Genomic DNA, 27,651 nt, shown 5'->3' with positions numbered 1-27,651 from the left:
CAATGGGGCGTCAGCCATGGCGCCAATCGCTGCTATGGCTGGCCAGTAAACCCAAATTAGCACATGATGCACGCGCCCTGGTCTTGCATGGTTAAAAACCCTCATGGTAGAGTGTATAGGCTTCGGCCTGAGACACACTTAGGTCCTCCCCTAACCTGGACCCTCCCCTTACACACTAAGAATAATTGGTAAATATGTATTGTACGGATTAGCGCCAAAAAAAATCGTACAAATATGAAATAACTTGCATTATATGCTATCTTACGTCCTCTTTTCAGAACCGCCTGCGGAGATAAAAAATTCCAAATACTTTTGGAGATATGGCCGTTCTTATTTTGCTATACCAGACGTGTGTAATAATTTGACCGTCGCCATTTTATATTTTGCCGTGTGCGCGTGAATGTCTAAATAACAGAAATTTTCCATTAGGTAAGGTTAGTTACATTATAAATACTTCAAAATAAACTGAAATTAAAAATAATATCAATTTATTTTACATGTTGTATAGTTTTAAGTATTTATGATGTAACTGACCTGACCTAACAAAATGGGACAAAGGTAGATTAGGTCAGGTCAGCTACATTATAAATACTTTGAAACTGAACAGACATAAAAAATAATAAAATTAATTTTATTGGTTGTTTAGTTTTAAAGTATTTATAATGTAGCTGACCTGACCTAACAAACCGGGACAAAGGATGAACAGAATAAACTCATGTAAGTTTCTTTTTACATGATGTATTCGTTCACGTTCACGGGATTTATTTATTTTTGCGCAGGAAAAATGAATTGAAATATTAAAAGTGGTCGGATAGGTTAGCTACATTAAAACACTTTAAAACGCTTTGGATGGTTAGTTAGGTTAGTATAGCTACATTAAAATAAACAGAGAAATATAAATATTAATAAATAAACCCGAGGTTGGCCGAAGGTGAATTGTTCGGGTGTAATCGGGAATGGCAGAACTTTATGTGCATCTTAGGTTTCTCCGTTCGGGAACATCGCAAAAAAAAAACCATACTTGTAAACAAGCAACAGTTATCGCCGCATGAGTGCACAGGATGAAAATTAAAAAATTCGATATCTACAAAAGTATTTGGAATTTCTTATCTCAGCCGGGTTTAATGAAAAGAGGAAGTTTAAGAGCACAGAATAAAGGTATTTTCGGATTTTTAAAATTTTTTTTAAAAAAATCGCCAAAAAATGAAGATTAAAAAATTCGATATCTCCTAAATTAATTGGAATTTTTTATCTCCGCAGGCGGCTCTGAAAAGAGGACGTAAGATAGCATATAATGCAAGTTATTTCATATTTGTACGATTTTTTTTGGCGCTAATCCGTACAATACATATTTACCGAATAATTAGGCTAGGAAAAAAATTAAAATCCCAGTCCTCGCGCGGTCGCCAGAGACATCGTTCCAATCAGAGCCACGCGTGATATGCGACAATCAGTGGTGGCACGCTCGAATTTCTCCCCTGAACAATAAACATTCGAATCGTAGTGTTAACTTAACACCCTTTAGTGACATGTATTAACATGTAGCAGCAGGATTTCACGATGCTGTGATGAATATTGTGCTTAAATATGTATACAGTTCAGCGTGAGGCTGTGATCCTTCAGCGCGAACTGACTCAGAGGACCACGAAATATCGATTTTTGCTAGGATCTAGTCTTGGTCTACTCCAGAACCAAGATAAAATTGTAGTATTTTTTTCCTGCCTTGCAGATAGTTCTTTTTTTAAAGGAAGAATGGGAAGTGGTTTTTCATCTTTCTTTGTCCCCGAAACATTTTAAATACCTGCTTGATATTTAAGTCATAGAAAAGAAGAAATAGCACTATGACTGCATTTGAAAAAATAAGATTATAAAATATTTTTCTTTGCATAAATGGAGTGGTGCAGGTATGTCTAAAACCAGTAGAGGCAGATATGTCAAGCCCCTAATACCTTTTAACATGAGATTCCTTTAAAAAAAAAAAAAAAAAAAAACCTCGCCTTTACAGTTTTTCCCAGGGAAAGAACTATTCTTGAAGTAAATCAACCTTTACAATTTGACGATGAAAATACGAAAATGGAATTGCACTTATATAAACCATACCTTAACGGTCCCTATAAGCCCAAATCAGAGATTATTATTGGAATACAGAATCATGATGTCAACACAAACATCTCAAAGTATTTTTTTTTGTATATGTGGAAGATTCACAAAGCCAGATAACTAGAAACCAGATAAAGAAAAATTCATAAGCAATGGGATTTCACATATGATCAACCGAATAGTTTTTTAACTGAACGGTATTCCAATAGACAAAACGTGCTCGCTAGGAATGGTCTCAACAGTAAAATACTATCTTTCAAAATCACATGATGAAAAAGCCATAAACAAAACGGAAGGCCGGTGTCTTGACAAAGGATACAGCTTGCCCCAGATGGCCGATGGCCATTTTGAAATATGTATTCCATTGAGTCACTTGCTCGGCTTTCTGATTAATATATTCTGCTTGATTCTAAGCAAGAATACACTATAGTTTTGGAAAACATGTACATTAACTACATCGTAGATGCCAGCGCACAGCAAGAGCCATAGGTAGAGACCGGGTTCAATGACCTCCAGGATAGACTCCAATATCCTCTACACACTCGGGAAAATGCCAACTGTTCACTGGCTGCTGACTTGTGAATCGTCTCGACTGGGTGGCCTGTGATTCGACACTTCTATGAGTGAGGGTCTCTAATTAGCCCTCAGTCCTCCAGATCAACAGAGAACCGATGGCAGAAGCAGCAGTAATGTATAATTATTTGAATTTTAGCATATCACGAAATGAACCCGCGAATTTTTCCGGTCTCTAGCCATAGGTGTACGTAACACCTGATGACGTGCCCCAGTATTCCTCCGCCAATCCGACAGTGTGTGTCTTGTGTACGTGTGCACCGCCATTCGCAGTGAATCGCGCAACCATCTATAATCTGAACATTTCATCAGTGTTTTACTCACATTAGGTACGTGTTGTCCTCATCATCTAAGGAAATGGATTTTAAACACAAAATACCGATACCATATAGTTCTGCATTGCGACTTTATTTTTTTTTTGATCATAGAAGGCATGGGGTTAGCCATTGCACGATCGTATAACTAGTATATTGTAAGTAGTATGCAAATTATTGTTTAGTTTGCGCGAGTTAAACATTTCCTTCGTTTGTGTCAGTTGAAAACCATTTCTAGTTGTTCACAGACACTTTTCCTAGGCGGGGAGCACCGCTCTCTCGGTCGACGAGGCCTTCGCTCGCCGGCAAACTTTTTGAACCGCCCGGTGTCTGGTTGGTTTCGCTTCGACCCGACCACAGCGCACGCTTTTCCGCCATTTTATTTTTGTCGGCTCTAGGGATGGGGGAGGGGGTGACAGCATAGGCATTGCTATCTATTGCTAGGGCAACCGCCTGGATTTAAGGGATTAAAAAAAAAACGAAAAAAATAATAATTAACGAGGGTGAAGCTTGGGAAGCCTTCTTTTCACAGACGAGAGAGCCAAAACCCGAAGTTCCCCTAAGTTCGTGCTTTTTTTCCGTATCTTTAATGTAGCTATCCTAACCAAATCAACCGTCCACAATGTTTTAAATTATTTATAATGTAGCTAACCTAACCTAATTGACCATTAGTATCCTTTTATCAATACCGCCATATTTAGTTACAATGAACAAAAAAAAAACGAAGATGCACGATCGGGTGTTTGGCTCTCTCGTCTGTGAAAAGAACGTTTCCCAGAAGGGCGAGGATGCAGACAAACAGAAGACGACCGAATTTACTCACAGCAACTGGCCCCACGCGTGCGCTGTCACCAATCGATATATCGATTGCTGCGCGCCTTTAGTATGCTCAAGTCTCGGCAGGTGGCATTAGTGTAACGTCTTTTCCACAGCCCAGACGAAATAACACGCATTTTACACCTTATAAACATGAGCCTGGGCGAAAACTGACACCCATTTTACATCTTATAAACACTGGCGTACGAGATAAAATTAACGCATAAACTTTGAGATAATTAACATATTTTAACGCCTTCCCGGTATATGATTCCTAATGATTTATATTATAATCTTGTGGAAAAATAGTACGATATTTATTTAGTTATGTGTACTATAGAGAGTACTTTGTGCATGCTTTATAGGAATTTCTGTGTTGACGGCGGGTTTCAGCCTGTTTGTTTTTAATCCAGATTGTAAAACTCACACATGTAAATAATAAAAATGAATTTTTTGACGTGACAACGTCTAATAAATCGATGAACGCAGGCTGCACGCACGAAAAAGTGTCCCGTTGCGCGGTACGTAGTTTAGCGATACTACCCACCCCGTGTTTCCCCCAGTGCAATTATTGAAGTGGCAGTGGTCGTGTGGGCTGCACAGTTGCCGAGCTGGGGTCAGGCTTCCTTCTCCCCTCGCTCCCCCCCCCCCCCCGGACTGCTTGTGAGCACAGGCGAGGCGGTCTCAAGGTCACGGCAACAGGACAGGTCGTTGCCCCGAGGTGCACGCCCTAGGTGGGACGAAGCGGAGAGAAAGAGAGACAGAGAAAGAAAAAAACAAGGAGTTCGCCACTGCGAGGTAGTTCGTTGCGATCCTCCGTCGAATAAGAACAGTTGGGAAAAAAATGTGCTTAGGGTCCACGCTCGTCCGAAGTGAAACTTCTCGCTTATTATATTACTAGCTTAAAACCTGCGGCATCGCGCACGCAATTTCAGAATATTTTGGTAAAATCTTACAATTTGAAACATTTAATAGACACAGTTAATTCGCCAGGTGCATAAAAGAATTTTTTTATAACAACATCGTTTAAGAATTTTATATATATATACACACATATATATGGATATGCGTAGACCTTTTTAATTTTTAGTATGGATCAAGTATCTGTTTTTAAATCTTCTGTTTTAAGAGTGTTCGAGTATGAAATTACACCTCCTTTTAATTTCCTGAGGTAGACGATTTAAAAAGTTGTTAAACACGCACCTATTTCATTTCAACTATGTTTATTCCATCGCACACTAACACTTTCATTTACTATGGTTAAATCTATGCTTATAAGTAGTCTAGGATTGGCGGTCCGGTGGCTGGGTTCAGACTGTGAAGGCGTGGAGCCAGCCGCCATGACGTAACGACGGCCATCTTGTATGACCTTGATCTGACCCCGGCAGACTTCTTGGATCTGCCATTTAGAATTCCGCCATTTTGGATTTAGCCATTTGTGCATTATTTTATGACCGCCTTGTAGAATTCTAGAACATTCCGCCATTTTGTTTCCTAGAACTTTTCGCTATTTCGTTTTCTAAAAAAATTTCGCCAATTTTTGATTCCGCCAATCTGAATTATGACATCACCGTTGCAATTTTATAAACATTGTGGCTAACGTGCTTGAATTTAGGTATTTAGGACAAAAGTACGTGACCACTGTTAACTTCACATGCACGCAATTTCCTACATGACGGAAGAACAAATTATCAAGTTGCTGCTGTGTTTGTGATAGGTATCGAACACACGCCCTGGCTCCATGAGTGACTCACTTTGCGTTTCCTTACTCCTTTGTCCTCTGTCCTCCTGTTTCGTGTGATTGCCGACTTCTATCTTTATTCGTCGCATTGCCCTCAGCAGCACGTGGGTTCGAGTCCCTCCCGCGACCCCGCCAAAGAAACAAATATTAACTACACCCTAGAAGTAACCCAGTATCATCCTTCTCACAGACACCCTCACATAAACTCTGTTTCACAACAAGAGGCAGTGGCCTGGTACTCCTCGCGGGCCCTTGGTTCGATGCTCGGCTCTGGCACACGGACCACGAGGCCCGCAGTGGCTGTGATGACAGTACAGGGGGTGCTGTCACAACTTAGAAACACACAACTTAAACACATAACTTAGAAAAACACAAGATAGAATCTTCTAAGTTATGCCTGTTCTAAGTTGTGTGTTTCCAAGTTGTGATAGTTCTAAGTTATGACTTGCACACGTTACGACGTTTCTAAGTTGTGTGGTTCCGCGTTGCGTGTTTCTAAGTTACGTGTTTCTAAGTTATGACAGTTCTAAGTTGTGGTAGTTATAAGTTATGACTTTCTACGTTACGACGTTTCTAAGTTGTGTGATTCTGCATTGTGTGTTTCTAAGTTACGTGTTTCTAAGTTATGATCGTTCTAACTTATGACAGTTCTAAGTTACATGGATTTTTCGAGGTTTCTAAGTTATGACTGTTCTAGGTTACGTGTGGTTCCCACAACACAGTGTCGCGGTGTCGTCTGCGCCGCAACACGCGGAAACAGTTGCAGCGCTGGCACCGGGCCGCGGCGGTCAGTTCTGGCAGCAGCGCGCTGACGCAACGGCCGTCTCCTGGAAGCAGGGCGTCCCGTGGGGGGAATAGTCCACCTACTTGTGGTCAGGGGAGGGGGGGATTGCGAGACGGGAGAATCGATAAACAAAGCAGGCGTCGGGTATTTCGTGGTCGAGCGAACAGGACTGCTGTCTTGTGTTCAAGACAAAGCACACTTGTGCAACTACGTTATGTATATATTTTTTTAAATTATGATTGGCAATAAAACATTTTTTTGAGAAGTTTACTACATGCACTTCTTTATAAACTTAAGTTATCATTTCTATATAAAAATAACATTTTGTAGTAGAATTCTAATGAGAGTAAAATTTTAATGCAACCTTTACGTGAAATGATTTCTTAGGCGAAAAGGAAGGAGAGTATGTTGCGGACGGTGCAGAGAACTCGTTCCCTTTGAGCGGGCTCCACGTGGCGGCGTGCGGCTCATGTTGAACCCCGCCATGCTGCAGGGATAGGCGGGTCACGGTAGGGACCCGCCTATGTCTGACTTTCTGGCATCTAGTAAGGCAGTATTTGGGCAGAGGGAAACACAACGGGGTTTCAGCTTATTGTTGTGCACCGCGCCACGGGCCATACTCACAAGAAAATTTTATCTTTCAAGTACGCAAAGTATTATTTTAATTACTTGTGTAAATCAGTATTGTTTAAACAGTGTTTTATTAGTATTGTTTAGTTGTGAAACTAAATAATTTTTTTTTGGCATAAAGCTTTTCACGCTTTAGTTTTACAGGGTAAATATTCGTCACGAATTATTATATGATTAAATAAATCACACACCAATAATAATTATGAGCTCACGAGCGTATAAATATGTTATGTCCAACTAAGAATATGCAAGTTAAAATAAATTTTAAACAAAATCCCGTCCGTGAAATATTATTTGTTTTTGTTTTCACTTTGTGGCAATATGGCTATAATATAAATAACTACCGTGAGGTAGGTCCGTGCCGTTTAGTTTTCGCCACGGAATTACCGACATTTTGTCATTGTTCATTAATTCAACGGCAGAACATTATCAATGCCTAGGAATGCATTGCATTATGCGTACCTATGTAACATATTGGCAGAATCTGTTGCTCTGTAACTCAATTGTAAGGTATATTTGTAGGATTACAAAAACAGTCTATTAGAATGCTCGATCACGTATAACAACATATAATATAAAAATTAAATAAAAAAAATTATTATAATCAAACCTAGCATTGATATTTACGAAACACATTTTCTTCTATGGTGTGAGTATTTCAACAGTGAGTAATATTTATTGTAATTAATCAATATTGATTGATGAAAAATTATTGATATCATGATATCATTGATGTCATTGATATCATTGATATGATTTTCCTTAATTCATGTTTATTTAGAAAATTGTATTTGTTTCCTTTTTCTCTCTCTCTCTCTCTCTTTCTCTCTCTCTTTCTCTCTCTTTCTCTCTTTCTCTCTCTCTCTCTTTCTCTCTCGCTCTCTGCGGTTTTAACCCTTACGATATACTTACAAGTCGAGGTTTACCAAAACGTTTCATTTCTATGAGATGTACGGAGTTTCACGCGCTCTTTTTTTTTAATAATATCATTTTTGAAAATCTAGGACCTATTTACTAATAAAACAATTATTTTTTCTTTCATTTTTGTCTGCATTTAATATGCAATAGTTTAGTAAACTCATTTTAAAATGAATAATGACAATAACATAAGCGAACTGATTGTGAACTATGAATCTGAATGAAGTACATACGAATTAAACTATTACCAATTCAGATATTACAAAATTAAATTGACTTTCTTTTCTTTCTCTGCAATTATATTTTGTGTTTTCATCATTGTTATCGCCCCCGGTACTTGTAGAGCTATGACTTATAACCATGCAAAAACAATTTATCCATCTTAAAATTTTACAACATAACATTTATTTTAGAGACTGTTCGGGAATTGCTGGGCGTGAATTCAACAGGTGGCAGGTAATCCCAAGCAAGTAAACTTTTGTTATTTATGTACCTCGCGAATGTACATGCGCGAACAGTCGTGTGCAAGCGGGAAAATCGCCGCATTAGGGCATGATTCGCATGGCTGAGAGGACGCGCGATCGTAGCGGGTCGTTACCAAAACGCCGAAATATCACAACACCGAACGTACAATAACGCCGAATACCATAATGCCGAATGCCAAATTGACCGCAACGCTGACAGCTAGAAAACTGCTGTGTACCACAACGCCGAAAGACAGTAACGCCGAAAAATGTTGCTGCGCGGGGGAGGGGGGGGGGCACAGTAGCAAAATGAAAAACAACTGAATGAATTTGTGTGCTAACCTTGCCTAACCTAACCTTTGTGGCAGTCCTGCAATGACATTATTCGGCGTTAATGTATTTCGGCGTTGTGGTAATTCGGCGTTGTGGTACACAGCAGTTTTCTAGCTGTCGGCGTTGTAGTCAATTGGGCATTCGGCGTTATGGTTTTTGGCGTTATTGTACGTTCGGCGTTGTGGTGCGTCCTCGATCGTAGCAGCGAGAGCGACTAGTGGTGATGTGGGCGAATCCTCGGAGCGGTACAGCAGTGAAGTGATGAGGGTGAATGACGCCTTGGCGAGCGATAGCGGGCGACGAGAGACGGGCGTCGTGTGTGGAGATCGGAGCATCTGGCACGGTACGTGTGTGTGTGTGTGCGTGGTGTACGAGTGAGTGGTACGAAGCAGTGTGTTGGGTGCGAGGTGCGTGGTAAGAGATGAACAGTAGAGTATGCCGCTGTCGAGCACAGTGGGGAGAGTGAATAGTGGACAGTTAATTTGTGGATAGACATTTGAATCGTAATTTAACTAACAGTCTAAATATTGGATTACAAATTAAACTGAAATTAATTAATTGGGCTATTCTTTCCAGACATTTTTTTTCTACTAGCAACAGTATATTCATTCTTTATATACTGCTTGGTTGTCGATTGGGGGTGGAATGTTTAAGGTCTGATTAGGCAATGAAACAGTTGCCAGATGCAACAGTCGGTGGGAGTGTGAGTGGGAGTTACTTTAAGCCAGTAATTGTAATTAACTTATGCTCAGTTTTTTTTGTCTTGTGTTCATTCAGTAATGGTTTAGGTATTTGAGTGAACACTTATCGTGCTCAGCAACGTTCACCACATCTTTAGTTTTCGAAAAATCAGTATTTGACACGGCTGGAAATCGAAACCGTAGTGGAAGGCGAGAGAACTGACCTCTCGTTGATAAGCTTCTAACACAAAATATAATTGGGAAAATTCATTAGTAACACAATAATTAAAACAATTGTATGAATGTTGACAAGTACTGACACTTTGGATTTTAATTAAATTTTTTATCTTACTTCATGCGATTTTCTTATTTATGCATACTTATTATGAAGGAAACAAATTTGTATTTTTATGAGGTGATTCCTCGATAAATTTGTGACTTGTTTTCTTGTAGAGCTCAAGAATGTAACTTTTTATAATGTTAGCAACACCATCAACCTTTCACTACGTAGAACTAAATGGGTGACAAAACCCACTTTTAGTCTGTTATGTATAATTTGTTGAACCAGTTGTGACCTGTAAGCTTGATTTATGAATTAAATGAAAAAAATTAACTTTTGAACAATTCTCCATTTATAGATCATAGTTGACTTGAGTAAATCGTTACAGGTCACTCTCTTTATTTAATTTTTAATAGACTATAAGTTACGTAAAATGTAATATTTTTCAATGTTATGGAAAATTATGAAAAATCCAACACAAATAAGATGCTCAAAAGCATAGAGAATAGCGTTTAAAAAAACGAAAAGTGTACCAAAAATTAAGACAAAATTATTTGTAATGGAATTTGTTTCACTCATTAAAAAAATATTGTGCATTGAAACTCCTCACTTCTCTCAGTATTTGAACTCATCATAGTGGAGGAACGCTACACAAGTAATTTTCTAAAAAAAATATTTTTTAAATTACTCAATGATGTCGCCGTTACATGGCAATAAAATATTTTTAAACTGTGCATCCTTTGGGATTTTTTTTAAAATATTTAATTGCAAATGGTTCGAGAAGTTGTGTATCAGGCTATGCGAGTCCAATGACTCAGTTCACTGAGTGGCCTTGAAGTGTCAGCGGAAACAGCGTCGGCGCCAGGGACAGCCGTAAAAGCATCTGAGGCGACATGCCACGGGGTTCCGGGTGCAATGCCCGGGCATGACATAGGCATGAGTCACGTGTGAGCGAGGGAGGTGTAGGGTCGTTCCCTCCATGGGGAAATAAATCATCGACCAGGAGCCTGTTTCTGAGAAATAATCAAGGATCGGCGAGTGTTCCGCCGACGAGGTTTTCGGCCGTGAGCAACATTTCGTCGGTTCCCCTGGGTGTGGGGGTCGGGTGAGGGTTGTTCTTGTGGAGTCACGTGGGACGAGGTGTGCATAAGGCGGCAGCGGGAGAATAACAGCTTAAGGAGGGGCGTCTTGGCTCGCAGCCAGCCCGATGTACTAACCGCTGCCTGTGGCTGAGGGGTCGCGGTCGCTAGGGTGGGGGGACTTCGCCCGCGATTCTGCAGGGACCCGCGGCCAGGAGGAACTGGTTTGGGGCACGGGACGGCGAGACAGCAGCCGCCGACAGAGGCACTCCGCCGAGGCAGCTCCGAGAGACCGCACGCACAGCGCCCAGCTCCGCCGACATGCAGCTCACCGCTAGCGCCCTCGTGAGTACCTACCCCGCGCAGACCTGTCCAGACCTGTCGAGACCCGTCGAGACCTGTCGCGACCTGCGCCCGGATCCCCCCCCCCCCTCGCGCGCCCTCCGCGGCGAATCCCTGAGGAGCGGAGGAACAAACACACAAACATAACATGTGCTGTCCGTGCGTTCAATATTTCACATTATCTTATTTCAGCTTGGTTCTCAGTGTGCGTATTCATATGTTGTTCTCTCCGTTCTTCGGGTTTTTCACCACGACACACAGCGTAAAAATAGCGTTGGCGTATGGTTATAACACACAATAATCAAATTTCTTTGCAAAGATAATAGTCATTGTTCATGTATAATTTAAAAATTAATTGTTTTTATTTTGTTTCTACAGTTTTGTGTGATTGGCTGATCGTTACAAATGTAAAGGGTCGTATAGATATTAACTATGAAACGTTGTGGAATGATGGTGATGAGCTTAAAAAATTTTAAAAGTTTGTCTCTCAAATAAAGATTTTTTTTTTTCACTCCAGTGGGCTATCGCAGCGTGTCACTTGCAGCAGCGCATCGAAGCCGTTCAAAGGAACAAATGAGTGAGCGTTTGTCTCCACGACACCGGGTCGTCAGGGTTGCTAGTGTGACGTCAAGCGACGGGGAATGTCCAGTGGGAACCCCGAGCAACGTCCGCCACATTTACTGCTCTCTATACAGCCCAGTTTGGCCCGCCCGGGAGAAGAACCTGAATCACAGCCACGAGGCCCCGCCGTTTAACCTGTCTCCCGCCTGTACGATATTTACACCTGAAATCTAAAGTGGAAGTAAAAAAAGGGGGTTGTCTGTAAAGTCGGTTTACGGACGATAATTTTACGTGATAACGTCATAAGAAAACCATACTTTTTTAATTTTCAAATATTACTTATTTACAGTTTTTGCAAATTTAATTTAAATAATTTGTTTAAATATAATCACCAACAATTAGTTAAAAAGCCCGCCTTAACCTGTGTGATATTATAGAAGATTTTCTCGCACGGTGGTTGGCCGGTTCTTGCACGCTCGGCTCAGGCGGAACGTGACAATTTTTCGTGCGTGCAGCCGACGTTCATCGATTTATAAGACGTTATCACGTCAAAAGTAAATACTTAATCTTTAAAACAATCAAACGAATATCGTCAAGTATTCTAACTTTGGTTTTCGGTTAAACTATGTAGTACTAATATTCAGGCGTCTATCTTATTTATGTTTACATAACCAGCCGGAGACAAGTGTGCTAATATTATTACGTGGTTCCTTGAACAGTTTTGAATGAATTTCTGTAGAGCTCAAGCAACCGACTTTTGAAAAATTTCAATAATATCATCATCCTTCCACTAATAAATGATCATCTCTACATAAAATCTACGGGAAAAGGCAGTCTTTTTACGTCAAGAGAGACGTTTGTATGAAAAACATAAGTTTAAATGGAAATTTAAATTGTTTTCATTTTGCAACAATGATAACATTTTGTAGGTAAGTATGCTCTTAGCTTCATTTTATGAAGCACGTGACCCTTTTAATCAATTAAAGAAATATGCCTCGTTTTTGCGTGCAATGCAGTGAATATGGCAGCAAACAATTTTAGGCGGTAGTACACTCCTGATAGGTTTAAAGCCAGACCTGCTGGATTAATTGAAAAATCAAACTCTTTTTTTGCTTTATACGTATAAAAGAATGGATACACGCCAGGAAATGGAACTTCCTTTTTTTTCGGGATGTTACTAATGTCCCAAAATCCAGTAACAAAATTTAGTTTTAAAATATGATATAACTATAGTGAGATAAAAAAAAGATATATAAATATTGCTATTTATGCACACGTACCTATTTATAATTCAGGTGAGAAAATTATCTAGTCTTGGATTTTATAAATTTCATATGGAAATATTGGGTCAACCTCCGTTTAAGATTTTGAAAATGAGATGATATATTACAAGATTTTCAAAATTTAAAATCGTTAATAAAATAATTCTACTAGGCTTCAAGTTGGTTGCTTTATCAGAAGTGGTAAATATTATTGTTTTTAAGAAAAAATATTATAAATGTGATTTTGAAGTGATCGGTATATCCCCTCATTAACCAATTATACTTCCCGCCACTGGCAGGGAAATTTTTTACTGTTTCGTAATATAAGCAATTTTAAAATTCCAGTCCCAATTTAAGTAATATGCTTTGCCTAATTTATAACAATTGAATTGCAAAACTAGATGGTTGAATGATAATTTTGAGAACTGTACATGCTGTTAAAAAAAGTCTTTTTTTATTATCCTCAAACTCCAACGGCATCACGGCATCCTTTATTAAAGATCCTTATTTTTACCGTTGCGCGGGTTTCGGTGATGCAGTAGTCAGCCGTCCTGATTTCTGACTCGAGATCCCATCTCAAACACAGGTGTCTTTAGAACCATTTAGTTTGTAAGCCATGTCCCACTAAGTCTCATTTAACGAGGTGGCGAACTGCTAAAACACTGCCACCGGGATCGAACCCCGGCTCGGCCATCTTGTGCTCTCTTTTCTATGATGTTCCCCAACCACTCCATGCAAATTCTGGGATGTCCTTTGTCCGGGTCATCGTGTTTAACCAAAATAAAAACGCCATGCTTTTGTTTTAAGTTTGACTGCACAGATATTGTTCTCTATAGTTAAAGACACTATCTCATTTTTATTACAAAAATTTTAGTTCTGGAGCAATAATCAGTTTTTTTCTTTAAAAAATAAAGCCAAATTCTTGTAGTGAAATTTATTTTCAGCTCTCATCAATGGTAGTGTTTTCACACGGGAAAAATAATACTTGTAATTTATGTTTGCACATTCTTTGAATTATAATAATGTTATTGCAATGAACATAGGTATTATTTTCTAACACCGTTGGTGACCGTTGGTTTTGAAACTATACAGTTCAGAGAATAGGGAAATTTAAAGAGATAAGGGGCGTTAAGAATATAACTTGTATGCCTTGTCTTGCAATAATGCGCGAATAACTGACTAATTTACTGACTCATTTACTGACTCTGTAACGCTGTATGAATTCTGTTTTCATGCGCTTACAGTGTAACATTTCCACTGCTCTTTGCTAACCTGATCCTCCTAGCATTGCTGCCGAGTCCGTGGCGCAAAGATACTATGCATGGTGGGCACAGCGTAATAGTTTGACGAGACCGATAGTTTAAGCATTTTTCAGTGATAAAGAAGTGAGCCTCTGCATAGTTTCCCACGTTTTTGTGCCACATATATATATGTTTAATATAATTCAAGTTGTTGGCCTTCACTTGCAAATATGACTCTACCAACCACTATTGTGTCAATCTTCCAGCGCTAATGATCGGATTAAATTCATCACGAATAGCTGTTAAGGCACATTTGAATTGTAGCATGCTAATGTTGTTGCGAACTCTATTCAATTGAGCAGCTTCATACGAATCGCACTGCCAACATGGTCGCCATCCTGGTGTGTATTGAATCGAATCCACAGCAAGGAAGATTACTAAATGACCAGAGACAATTAACACCCAATGTAATATTTCAAGAGGTTCTTCATTAAAAACGAATTTCTGTTAAATATATTTTTATCATTTCATATATATCGGAAATAATTTGTATTTAAAAAAACATTTAAAAATTTGAATTTTTGATCAATATTTCGTATATATTAAATTTAAATGTTTGTCGTACTCATAATTTTTCAACGGGCGCATTAGGCACGTTAAGCTAACTAGTGGAGAATATTTTTCTCACACTGTCGCATTCTGGATAAAAGTACTCACTTGGCCGTAACACCTTCATCAGAGTGCACATTTTCAAACGTACATGCTTAAACTAATAATCAGCTGAAATGAAAGGTAATTAACTCAACATTTTTTTGTTTGTTTTCTAAAAATCTTAACTGTCTTTTTTTTAAATTTAGTAACCTTAAAATGATTGTATTCTATTTAGCGAGCATGAAGACTGCTCTTCTAGCGAGGAGTCGCTTCTTTTATCTCAAGTACTTCTTGAAGAAGAGGAAATTAATTTTTTTCTCTTTTTTAATAGCAAATACACGCTATTGTTGACAAATCGCATGCAAGAAATCTGCTGCAAGTAAGTTGTATTTATGTAAAACATAACAATATTAATTTTAAAGTCATGTATTTCGTGTGAGCGTATCAAACACCCATTAAAAAGTGAAAAATAAAAAGCTCCGAAATAAAATATTTAATTAAGTATTTTACGCTATTTTGACACAAAAGTTATAAACTTATTTCACAGCAATAATTTATAAATAAGTAATTTTTTTCAAATTTTAAACTATTCGAATAATATATTTGCAGAAAATGGAAATGTTTCATGATAATTTTGTTTTACTAAATAGTGTAATATTTTACGTTGCGCTCATCAGTATAAACAGTTTCATTGCACTGAAGAGCGCATGGGAGTAAAATTCTATTAGATTGTAAATAAAGCAAAAAACGCGAACATCATGGATATTGAAAAGCTTTAGGTTAAGAATAGGACTTGAACTAAACTAAATTTTAAAATTTATTTATCTACACTAAGTAGAAACATATTATTATATAATTTGTATTGTTAAATAATAAACTAATATTTTTTATGTTATTGAAAATATATTAATGGAGGACAACTTAACGATTATTTTGGGAACGAAGAAATACCGTTGGAAGTTAGATAATATAATCTTTCTCTAAGAAGTAAAACGCGTTCGCGAATTTGCGTGGTTCATTATCAGCGTCACATTACTTATTTTTGTTTCAGTTGGCTTGGATACAATAACCACTTAAAAAGTTTTTACTTTTTCGACCATGCCAACAGCGAAGGCTTAATTATCTTGGAGTTCTGACATGAAAATATGCGTACTTTTCAAATAAACCCACGCCCCATATAACCATACACATAATTCAGTGTCAGTATCCAGACTGCATGTTGATTTGGAGGGTGGATATTTCGGATGACTTTGAATTTTGTGTGTTGAGTTTATTTAATTTGCGATCACTGATCTTCAGTTGTTTGCGCAGGGAGGTACATGCGCGCTGTGCAGATTTCTAGTTATTAATAGGGGCAGGCATTTGTCGCGAATAAAGCTGAACGCTTATTAGACTGCAACAAGGTATACGCGCACTAGCAGTTTCTTCCTTGTGATTGGCGGCCGTCTGCGAGAGATGTCGATGCATTGTTTGACCGAGCCACTCAGGACGCGTTTGCTTCCGCAATGAATTACTGTGATTGGTGTTTTAACAATCGTCATGAACCTGAAAGAAACTCACCCTATCACAAAACACAGACGATGCTACAGTGTTTTAATGTTCAGCTAGTCTCGGAATCTTTTCGCGTAATATGCATGGCCCTAGTTATTATTATTGGCTTGATTGTTTGTGTGCTGGGTGTTTTTTTTTCTGGGAGACTCCTAAAACTGAGACCCAACATGCCCCCCCCCCCCCCCTAGGCATGAGGGGCAAGATCTCCCTCGCTGCCTCTACGTCCAGTGAATACATCGAAAGGGACGATAAGGACTCAGCTTTCAATAAGATGACGGACGAATGAAACGTGTCTCTGGGACCTTTGAAAAATAAAAAAAGGGGGGGATTGTCTGTAAAGTCGGTTTACGGACGATAACTTTACGTGATAACGTCATAAGAAAACATTGATGAAAAATTGCATACTTTTTAATTTTCAAACTTTATTTACAGTTTTTTGCAAATTTGATTTAAATACCTAATTTGTTTAAATATAATCACGAACAATTTGTTAAAAAGTCCGCATTAACCTGTGTGATATTATAGAACATTTTTTCGCACGGTGGTTGGCCGGTTCTTGCACGCTCGGCTCAGGCGGAACGTGACAATTTTTCGTGCGTGCAGCCGGCGTCCATTGATTTATAAGACGTTATCACGTCAAAAAAAGCATTCGAGTACATATTTGTAACGGTAGTCGTGGTCCTACCAGCGGGTAGGCACAGCATCTTCAAAACTGAACATAGGAGATAAGACTTTTTTTTTAAATATATACACACAATTTATATTAAACGTTGGGTTTATCTGGAAAACTATAATAGAAGTTAATCAAATTTTCATTACAAACTCCGATCTTCTGCCGTCATGAGAAGGGGATTTTGCAATGAAATGAAACTGTACATTCGTCTGCAGATTTTCAACATTTAACATTAACGTAACAGTTGTGTTGTAATATTCAAGTTAATCCTAACAATTAATTGTGGGACCTTTATATGTATTTAAGTGTATTTTGTAGACATACAAATTTTGCGTTTATAATAATTGTTATGATAAATATATTATACATATTGGATTTCAGGGAGAAATAAACTACCATTAGAAAGCCACAAAATTGACCATTTTGAATCTGGATTGTAAAAATTCCCCGGACCCTCTTATGATACGGGGCCAGACACCCCCCCCCCCCCTTTTACACCACCCCCCGGACGTGTTAACCAAATTGTTGGGAAGTTGTATGTGTGCCGTATAACTAAAGGTGCACATATTGGAAATTTGTAAGAAAAAACTACATAAGTGTACCTTCAATTAGATGTATTTGTTTCAAGTAGTCTAAATTAAAATTGTATAATGTACCATTGAAATTGAGACATTCTTTTATGGACGGCCTCTTTAATGCCGATGTAATATTATGCAGTCGTTTAGCACAAACCACAAGCTATGTTTCAAGATTGTTTTTATTTGATGTTAGTAAGTTGGTAGGCCAGCCCCTCCACTGAGTGTCCGCCTAACCAGCGCTCATCAGTGTTGACAGCATTAGCAAACACAATTTGGGTACACTCAACTACATTCGGGTACTTTGGGGTACGAGAAGTTCTCAGCTCCGCTATCAATCAGGTACACACACAAAGTATTGCAATCTTATTTAATACAAATATCATATACATTGTTCTTTTAAGTCTAATGATAGCGCGACAACATAAAATGTTTTTAGTTTAAATGCAATACTGGCTCCACTGCCAAGGTCCGCGCGTAGGTTTTTAAAATGCGACGTTGGGCGCGGGATACAACTATTCTAGCCACATTTGAAAAATGTCAATACGAATATGGCGACTTCAATTTGGGTTGTGCTTTAGTAGCGTAGCCAAGATTGTTTTCAGTGAGAGATATCCATCACCCAGTGAACCCGTGGTCCGCTGTGATGTGGTAGAACGGGGTAGACGCCAGCAATGCTGATAACGTCTAAGGGCTTAGGACGCAGCCAATTATCTGGTTAGCTGAGTGAGGCGGGGGGTTAAGGTGGTGTCTATACTGGGATGGGTAGCCTCAGCCTCTGGACATAGCTGGATCTCCAACACCTCTCCTGTTCCGCGTGTACGGCGTATGGGGGCCCCAGGCCGGCAGGGCTCATGCCAAGAGGGCTGGGTCAAGAAAACAAAAGGGGGAGCAATCCCTTATTCACTTGATACTAGATGCAGCTTGATCCTGTAGTTCTCCAGAGATCACTAGGGATATAGTGCGGCCGCGGAAAATTGGAAAAAGATAGGGAGGGATGTTTGTAGGTGCGTTACGGCCAGGGCTCCCTTATTGGTTTTCAGTTCTAGTCAATATTGTTCGATATTATCTTTGAAAGATTTGTGCAATGGGAGTGCATGACTTGATGTAAGCTTTTGGACATACGCCATGGATAAGCACATGTAAGTCTGTAGAAGAAAACTAAAAAATACCCAAAAGACAAAAACACAAATAAGTAAAAATTTGCTGTTGTCAACAGGATATAAACACCACATAATATTCCATAACAGGAATATGGTCAACAAACAAAGAAAAACAAAGAAAAATGGACTAAGAGAATGAAAAAACCCCCACAAAAGATGACAGCACAAAAATATTGAACCCAAAAAAATTCAGCACAACAGTTGAAACGAGACAAAAACACGACAAAACGAAAAGACGAAGTAAACACAATATTTTTCCAAAACAGAAACAAGCGACGTTTCGGGAACTGCTATCTGCTCCCGTCCTCAGGAAGAGACGCACATGGTACGAAATCACAGGTGCGACTGAGTAGGGGCAGGAAAAATGAGGGTTGACAACAGCAATTTTTTGCTTAATTTGTGTTTTAGTCTTTTGGTTATTTTTTTTTTAGTTTTCTTCTACAGACATACATGTGCTTAGCAATGGCGTATGTCCAAAAACTTACATCAAGTCAATATTGTTCGATATTTATGTCCTGGCACATTTGAATCGCCCGGGCAGATCTTCTCGGGTAGCGAGGTGCAGACGCACACCAGAACTCGGGCAGGTGTGGCAACACTGGCGCAGGATGTGTTCCGCGGCGTGTGGCTAGCCCCCAGCTCTGTCGCGAGTTTCGTCAGGTGACGGGATACATTCACGTCCACGCCTGACCCAACAGCGTCGCCGGCCAAGTGTCGTCACACCGCAGGCGACACCCAACTGTACTTCGCTCCGCGGCATCCACTCACCTCTCGCATCGCGTCTCACGTCCACCGACGAAACCAGAACTGCTCATCCCGGGGCCATCACAGGTTCACCAAGCAAGGAAAACGCTTCTACTTACAAATTACTTGCTACAAACGTACCAGTTAAATAGTCGTACGACCGTTACCCGAACTAAAACGTTATAACCGACGGCAATATAACTTGTACCCTAGAAGTACCACCTACCTTCTAGGCTGTGCGAACTGAGTCTTCTTAAGGAATAGTTGAAGGACAGCAAAAAATAAACACTTGTAACTTTTTTTTAAAAAAAATTGATTGGGACTTAGAAGTATGTAGGCTACTTGTACATATGTGAAACCAAATTTCATTATATATTTTTTTCACAAAGTTGGATCTTTATTTGTAAATTGTTGTATTGGGGGAATGGCTTTGGACCATAGCTTGTTTGTTGTGTAGTCTGTTCACCATCTCATTCGTGTGAAAGGCAATGGTAGACCAACACGTGGAATCATCTAACTAAGTACGTATGCTATGTTCAACCGCGGTCGATGTCCCAAAACAAGATCAACATTATCTTCTGACCTCGCTTTTGTTAGTAAGAGGATACCGATATGTGGTTTTTTTTTAGTCTTGGCAGTAATTTTACTGATTATGGTCTTTCTTGTCAATTGTTTTTATTTTGTACAGTGATTCTTCATTTCTATTTTCATTTGTTAATGTTAGTGCTTATGACACCTGCGTTCTAGGCGAAACATCTGCTACCAGTCAAACTTTATTTTGCTTATCATACTTATTTCTATTTTGGTTTTGGAACCGGCTAATTACTTGGACAAATAAGTGATGCGTGTGAACATACAAAATGTAAAATAATCATGTTCAAAATGTTAATTTTTTCTGTGTGCATAATTTTGACTTACGTCTGCTTTGTGATATAGTATTTTTGTAGTCATTTCCCTCATTTGCGTAGTAAGCCCAGAAAAAATTAAGATTCCATTTGAATTCGGATTTTTTTTTAATGACACTTACTTTACAAGAATATAACATCAAAAGTTGATTGTAGGTAAACTAAAAATAAAAAATTTCTTCGAGGCCGCCAGTCTGGTTTTATGGCTGCAGGATGAAACAAGGCACGAGATGTATTCCGTGTTCAGACCAGGGACTCGTACGGGGCGGGGCGAGTGGTCAACATAAATAGAAGAGGCGGATGAAAAAAGTAGGTGTTCGCGGTGACTAGTGAGCCTTGACTTTCAGGAGGTGGTCGACTTGGCGGTCAGCGGAGGTCAGTCACACCTCCCCTCGACCGCATGTGCCCAGTCACCGCCTGGCCGGGGGGGGGGGGGGGGGGTGAAGGGGAAGTGGTCGCCTTCGCAGAAGTGCCGGGACCCGTTCTCCACGTAACAGGACTGCCACCACATTTCTTGCTCATTTTCTTGTCGTTAAGAACACAGGAGAGAGAACTATTCTTAATTATATATGCGTGTCTATGTTGGCATGTGTGTATTGTGCATGACGTAGAGACCTGAAAAATTCGCGGTTTCGATGGCCTTCAGGATAGACTGCACATACCCCTGTACACTCGGGAAAATAACGCAAGTTCATTGGCTGCCGACTTGTAAGTCGTCTCAGCTGGTTTGTCTGTGATTCGATCCTTCTTTGGTTTAGGGTTTATAACTGGTTGAGATTCGTCCATATGAACTGTGTGCCAATAGCAAAATTATCTAAGAGGTATATGTGTTTGAATTCTAGCATATCACCGAATGAATCCGCGAATTTTGCAGGTCTCTATGCATGAGTGTCCCCTTTTTCATCCTCAACGATGGTGGATCTTGGTTTTCCATAGCGAAGCTGTACGTACCTGTCCAGTTGATATGTTGGCTTTGTGGCAAGGCAGCATATGTTTCGAAGCTCCAGTATCGGAACAGAACATCAATCTTCTTGCCATTTTTCTATATTCTTCAGCATCTTGATGCAATCATCCATATATACTCATATGTGAGGCAGCATCCACTCAAATGGACTCATGTGGCAGCGCACAATTCTGTGGTTTATCTGCATCAGTGACTATCGCATTAATGTGCATGTTGGCTAGAAGCAGCACGAACTACCTTATGCTTGTAATCTTTGGCGAATCCAACAGCGTGGCGAGAGGAACGCAAATTTCGAACTTTCCTTCGGCATAAACAAGAATTTTCTGCTCAACTTGGAGGCTTCATCCAGACATACTTGTAGCAGACTGTTCCTTCGGAGTGAACAAGAGGTAGATTTTCATCATGTTTGTCATGCCTACATCTCTCGTCTGGTCCACCTCAACTCCAATGAGAATAAGGTGAAAAATAAAATAAAAATTAAACTACAGGGCACTTATTTTTTGTATTCGGGTGGCTTTTGTCTGCCTTTGAAAGCGTGCCTCTAAAGCACAGAATTAATTGAAAAGGAAATGTAGTCTATTCATATCTTGTTTGTTTTTTTACACCGATGTGTACTTCAGATGGTAGCATGTACGGCCCGATTAGGAGATGCTCAAAGTACCCAGTTGGTGCACAGACGTATATTAAGGAAACATGGACGCCAAGTTAATGGATTGGTTAGTAAATACCTGATAGTTTTCACGAGCTGGAATAATGACATTACCTGTGAAGTGTATAGAAAATATAATAAATGGTTCTTCGGTGCTCAATAAATAGACAGTGAACCAGGAATTATCATATGTGTAGAGGATTACAAAACATATGGACTACAGGTCTGCACGAAATGCTGTTTCGCAGGGAACCGAAAGGCTATACTTACAAGGATGCATGAGCACAAAAACTGCTAGAGTACCGTGATAATCACCCAGAAAATTGTATATATATAAAGCTGAAGATCATTAAATAGTTCACATTACCACTTACCTCTTAAGTGAACTTGTAGTGCATGGTGAAGTTTTAAATGAGCTAGAAAGTGGTCAATGTATGTATGTAGACGACGTTTCGGGAAATATCTTCTGTTCCCATCATCAGGCATAACCGTCGCAACTGTTTTGTCTTAGTAAACTACTGTGTTCGTTGTGTTGTAGTCGTTGTGTTGTCCATAATATTTGTTTATCTTAACCGTTGTGTTTGTATATTTGTTGTGTTGTCCATGTTTCTTGTCTGCCTGCATTTACTGTTATTGTTAAAACTCTCTCATCGTTGTTAGCCCACTGTGTTCTTCTGTGCTGTTATTATTTTTTAAGACTAAATTCCTTCTAATGAATTCTTGTTCTGCTGATATTTAAGTTTAAATGTGTTCGTCTGTGCTGACGTCGTTGTGTTGTACAAAATACCTGTTCAGGTACATGTTTGGGTTTATCTGTTTGACATAGCTGATTTAGGCTTGTCCTCTGAGGGTTTATATTTTCATTTTTATTTCTTAATTTACGTTCTTGAATGTTTCCCATGACAAACAGTGCAAAACTGCAATGGCGTATGTCAAAGAAATTGTATTAAATCAAAATTCCCAATTGCATGAATAAATTAAAGAACGTATTTGCACTCATATTTACTAATATTTTTGCGTTGCCAGCCTAATATGGCACTCGTGTGAAGGTGCTGTTCACAAAAGCACCTTCCAGCTCCCGTGGCATTCTCGCTGACGATGCAGACAAACACACTTGGCCTTGATTATTCGAGTAGCAATTGCATGGCGAGAATGATGCGGAAATACAGACCGCAATCAAGGGCACGCCAAATTTTTCATGGCTGTCCCGATACGTATCTGCTTCCTTGAGTGCGTGCTTTTGTCAATTACTGCAATTTGGTTTTCTTCAGGGCGTGGTTTGGACGATTGCCAAAGCAGCGGCGCCAATGTCGAGTTGAGTCAATTTACTTTCGACTCAAGGCCTGCAACTCACAGTATAGAACTTGATCGGTACTGTTATAAACGAACGACCAAAATACAGGATGTCCATAAAAGAACGACCCAGTTTCAATGGTATATTATAAGTGTTTTATGTAGACTATTTACAACAAATCATACATAAAATTGAAGGCAAACTAATCTAGTTTTTCTTTACAAATGTTCACTATTTGCACCTTTAGTTATACGGCACACATCCGACCTAAATTCCAATTCTTCCCACACTATGGTTAACACGTCCGGTGTAAAGGAAGCAATAACCTCTTCAATTATGTGTCTCATTAGGCAGTGTCGGAAGGTAGACACGATCTTTTATAAGCCCCAATCGCATGGCGTTATGTCAGGTGAACGTGGAGGCCAGCAGAAAAGAGCTCTGTCGTCTCGACCATTATGACCAATCCAACGGTCAGGGATTTCGACGTTTAACCACTCTCGTGCAAAGAGATTCCAATGGGGAGGGGCTCCATCCTGTTGCCAAAAAAGGTTCACAGGTTCAACTTCTACTAATTTCGGAAAGAGCCATTTTTTCAACATAGGTGGCGCTGCAAGCGAGAAAACAACAAAGCAGCACTCGTACATGCGCTGATCTACAACTGTTGAGTTATTATTTAATTGTGACCTTGTACCAACACTCTACAACGCTTACAGTTGATACTATTACATTTTATAACTGGGACATTCTTTTATGGACGTGCTGTACAACTGGAACTTAATCACGGATCTTTCTTTTGCTACCTTAGCTTATATAATATGAAAGCAGCATCACTTTATTCGGTTTACTTAACTCAGTCACATAACAGCAATTACATTAAAAAAACTAAGACTATTTAGATGCTTATCACACGCATAATTTAACTCAAACTACAATACTTACAGAATTATGCTTTAGCCGCATTGTATTTCCGACCACACAACATTTTTTTGAACAAACATCACTAGCATCCACTAAATTTAAAATTCAACAATTACTTGTAAGAAGATGGTCATTACATAAAACTTTTAACTACAAATCACAGTGCACTACAACATTTAAGATTAAACTCTGACTTAATGCAAGATGGTCAACAACAAAAAAACTTAGATGCAGTACGAGACTCGCTTGGCCACCACTGGCCTGCATCCAGATTCTCGCAAATAATGCTGCCTCGGTAACACATAGTACTAAAAACACCAGGGCTTTACTAACCTTTTAAAGACTATTTGAATAAAAATTCCTATCACACAACATTCATTCAATTTCAACACTACATTGCATTGTTGAATCCAATACATCACGCTCTTGCATTATGACTTGTGCACTCTAGTTGTCGAAGTTAGAACCAAGATGAGTGCCACTAGCAGACGACAATCCAAGATGGCTGACAGTGACACTGGCACATTCAAGACGTCTTCTGGCTCCCAATCCTGTCCTCCAATATTTTATTTTTATCTACTTTCGTGAAATAATGTCTTCTTGTATTGTGTTCGTCTGTTGTATTATGATTTATGTGGCCTAACGCTCCCAAATTTCTATGAATTCTTAATCAATAATGACACAATAACTTCGTTTATCATAAATATCATTGCACTACCACTCATACTTCATGCTGTTTGTATTTTATGTCATCAATGAGGTGTACCTACTTCACGCGCTGTATTCTGCTTGTATTGTTCCAGCAGCTGTCAGCAGCAGTGGTGGGTATCTTCCTGGTCGAGACATACGGTCGACCGTCCGATCCCCAGCCACAGGAACTTCGCCCTCTTCGCCGCGAGGCCAGGGAGAACTCCGGCTTCTACACGGCGCACCAAGACGCAGGCATCTCCAAGTGAGTTGCTCTCGACGAGTTGGGCATTGCTTTAACACAGCACCACTTAACACTCCACTGTGGGACTTGTATGCTGGTATTAACGCCTTTTCAAGCAGTAGACTTTTGCATGGTTGCTGAGCGCCTTAAGTAGTGGCTTCACTGTAAAAAATAAAATTGAATTTTTTCTCTATAAACTCAAATTAATATTAACGGTTATTTTACAAAAAGTAACTTTAACTTGTATTGTAGGAAAACCTGATGGAACGTTACGATAAGTTAACATGCATGACTGAGAAGAATAAAAAAAAACATGTAAGGTAATTACCGTCGGACGATGCGCAGAGACATTCTGCGCAACCCTTAGTGCCAACAGGACAAACAAAGAGAAAGGGCAGCAATTTTGAAAGTAATCTTTGCCATATAATGAGTAAGGGTAGTGGCAAACCGAAGTGAATTCGTTATTTACATAGAAGATTACAAAAAAAAACACAATTCGAAATTTACGGAAATTAAAAAAAACACACAATCAAAACGTAGTAACAATTACAAGCCACGTAACACAAGTGTCCGAATAGGTCAATAAAAATCTGTGGTATCGGTATCTTATTTAAACCAAATTCTGTAGCGCAGTAATGCACGCCAGCTTTGGGAACAAAGAGACATAGGCTTGCGTCACGCTTACATGGATGTAAGTTTGTGTTACTCACTTGTAACTGACAGCAATCACACTTCAAACTTCCAAACAAATGGGAAGTAAACAAGGGGAAATGACTGTTACCACGTTCCCCAAAAGGTAAGATAAAAAAACAGTGTTTATATAACGGTGCAGAGCTAATGTACTATTAAGTTTGATTGTTCAAAGCTTAGTGGTAGGAAAAAAAATGTTAAATTTATAGTTGTGAAAGTAATAAAAATCAAAGGTTTTAACAGAAATTTTCTAAATCAAATTTATTACATACTTTTAAGGCTGTACAAAACATTATAACGCCTTATGATTTTAGAATCGATGACGATGTGATAAAACCTTGATTTTTGCCTTGAATTTTATTGAAATTTCGTGTTTTTATCACTGACATGAGATATTTTGCATCCTGAATGTTTAAAATAACATTTACAATATGTACGTCACCATCAATTTTGTTATCTTTCGAGTACTTTTTATAGTAAAATGTATAGGTGAACACGGTTATATTTTGTTCAATATTCGGAAAATGCCTATTTCACAAAAAAAAAAAAATCCTCTTCAATCTTAGTATCTCTGAGGTTCACTTCATTGGATTTGATTGTTTTCAATCTCTCGCAGTGTAACAGCCCGCCCCGAGGTGGCGTAGTGCGGCCGTGTGTCGCACACGATCATTGGTTCTGCTCCTGCCAGGGCGGAACAGGCAACCAATAGCTGAGCGCGTCTTACTCTTACTTCCCAATGTTTAATGTATACGTTTTCAATTTAAATTTGCTATCGTAAAATGTTAAGTGTTTGAAATAATCACAAAAAAAAACAATAATTATCTTTGAAAATGATAATAATAATAATGGTGGTGATAAGATAACAGTGTGTAGCTCATCCGCTGCAGGCAGTGTGGAAAATAGCAATAGAAGTTTGTTAACTGGTTGCAGCATGAAAGCAACCCAGATAGGCGACCAAGAAAATGTTCAATTTTTCTTGACATGTGAGAATAGGTGAAACGAGTTTGTTGGAAAAATAGAACTCGGATTCAGGAGGATAGTGGTTCGAATACCGGTTCAATTATCTCAAAAGGCTCGGAAAATAGAGACCAGTGCGAGGATATTTAGTGCCGGCAGCCATACTGAAGTCGTGACGTCAATGCCACTGACTGGGGAGATCTTTGCCTCGGCCCCCTGAACTTGAAATATAATCTAAATGTGCTACACTTTGGTTAAAATTTGACACCCTCATCACGTTTTTACTTAAAAACTACAAAAATTAAGTTTATTGGCAGCCTATATATTGGGTTTTAAAATAAGTCCTGCTAAATGGAATTGCAAAAAAAATATATATATATATTCACGGCACCAAATTAGATGCCACCGAGAATTTATATACATAAAAATATAAAAAAAGTCAAAGAAACCTTAAAGTGAAACACGTCTTTGAGGGATATCAAGAAACACCGCTGAATTATTTGAAAACTGATTTTTTTTTCGAACGCGTCTGTAATTATTAGGGACCGGAAAAATTCGCGGGTTCAATGAATTGCAGGATGAACTCCATAGTTATACGTAAACTCGGTCAAATGCCACCCACTCATTGGCTGCTGTCTTGTGAGACGTCCCAACGTAGCAGCCTGTGATTCGATAAAGCTTTGGTCGGTCGTTTCTCATTGGCCCAGCGTCATCCAGGTGAGTTGTGAGCCAATAGCAGAGGCAGCACTGAGGTATAACTATTTGTATTTTAGCATATCGCGAAATGAATTCGCGAATTTTTCCGGTCTCTAGTAATTTTCTACCGCCGCGCCGTCACCATTCCTTCACATTTCCATCGTTCTCGGTG

General features: G+C 39.1%; 1 protein-coding gene across 4 annotated transcripts in view; it reads left to right on the top strand.

Moving 5' to 3' along the window:
* The first annotated feature begins 10,926 nt into the window (after nt 1-10,926).
* The window catches only part of LOC134529853 (uncharacterized), a 54,606-nt gene continuing 37,881 nt past the window's right edge, over nt 10,927-27,651 (top strand). Inside the window, exons 1-2 of one of the 4 annotated variants that reach the window (XM_063364368.1) lie at nt 10,927-11,057; nt 25,012-25,157. In XM_063364368.1, coding sequence (XP_063220438.1) covers nt 11,034-11,057; nt 25,012-25,157 — 170 coding nt within the window. In that variant the 5' untranslated portion in view covers nt 10,927-11,033. Of the gene's footprint in view, nt 11,058-25,008; nt 25,158-27,651 lie in introns of all 4 variants that reach the window. The other 3 variants (XM_063364367.1, XM_063364365.1, XM_063364366.1) reach the window with 3 other exon arrangements.

Source organism: Bacillus rossius, chromosome 2 (genome assembly GCF_032445375.1).
Source record: "Bacillus rossius redtenbacheri isolate Brsri chromosome 2, Brsri_v3, whole genome shotgun sequence".
In the NCBI taxonomy this organism is placed as follows: Eukaryota; Metazoa; Arthropoda; class Insecta; order Phasmatodea; family Bacillidae; genus Bacillus; species Bacillus rossius.
Note: the sequence above shows the minus strand (reverse complement) of the source record. Positions and strands in the feature narration are given on the sequence as shown.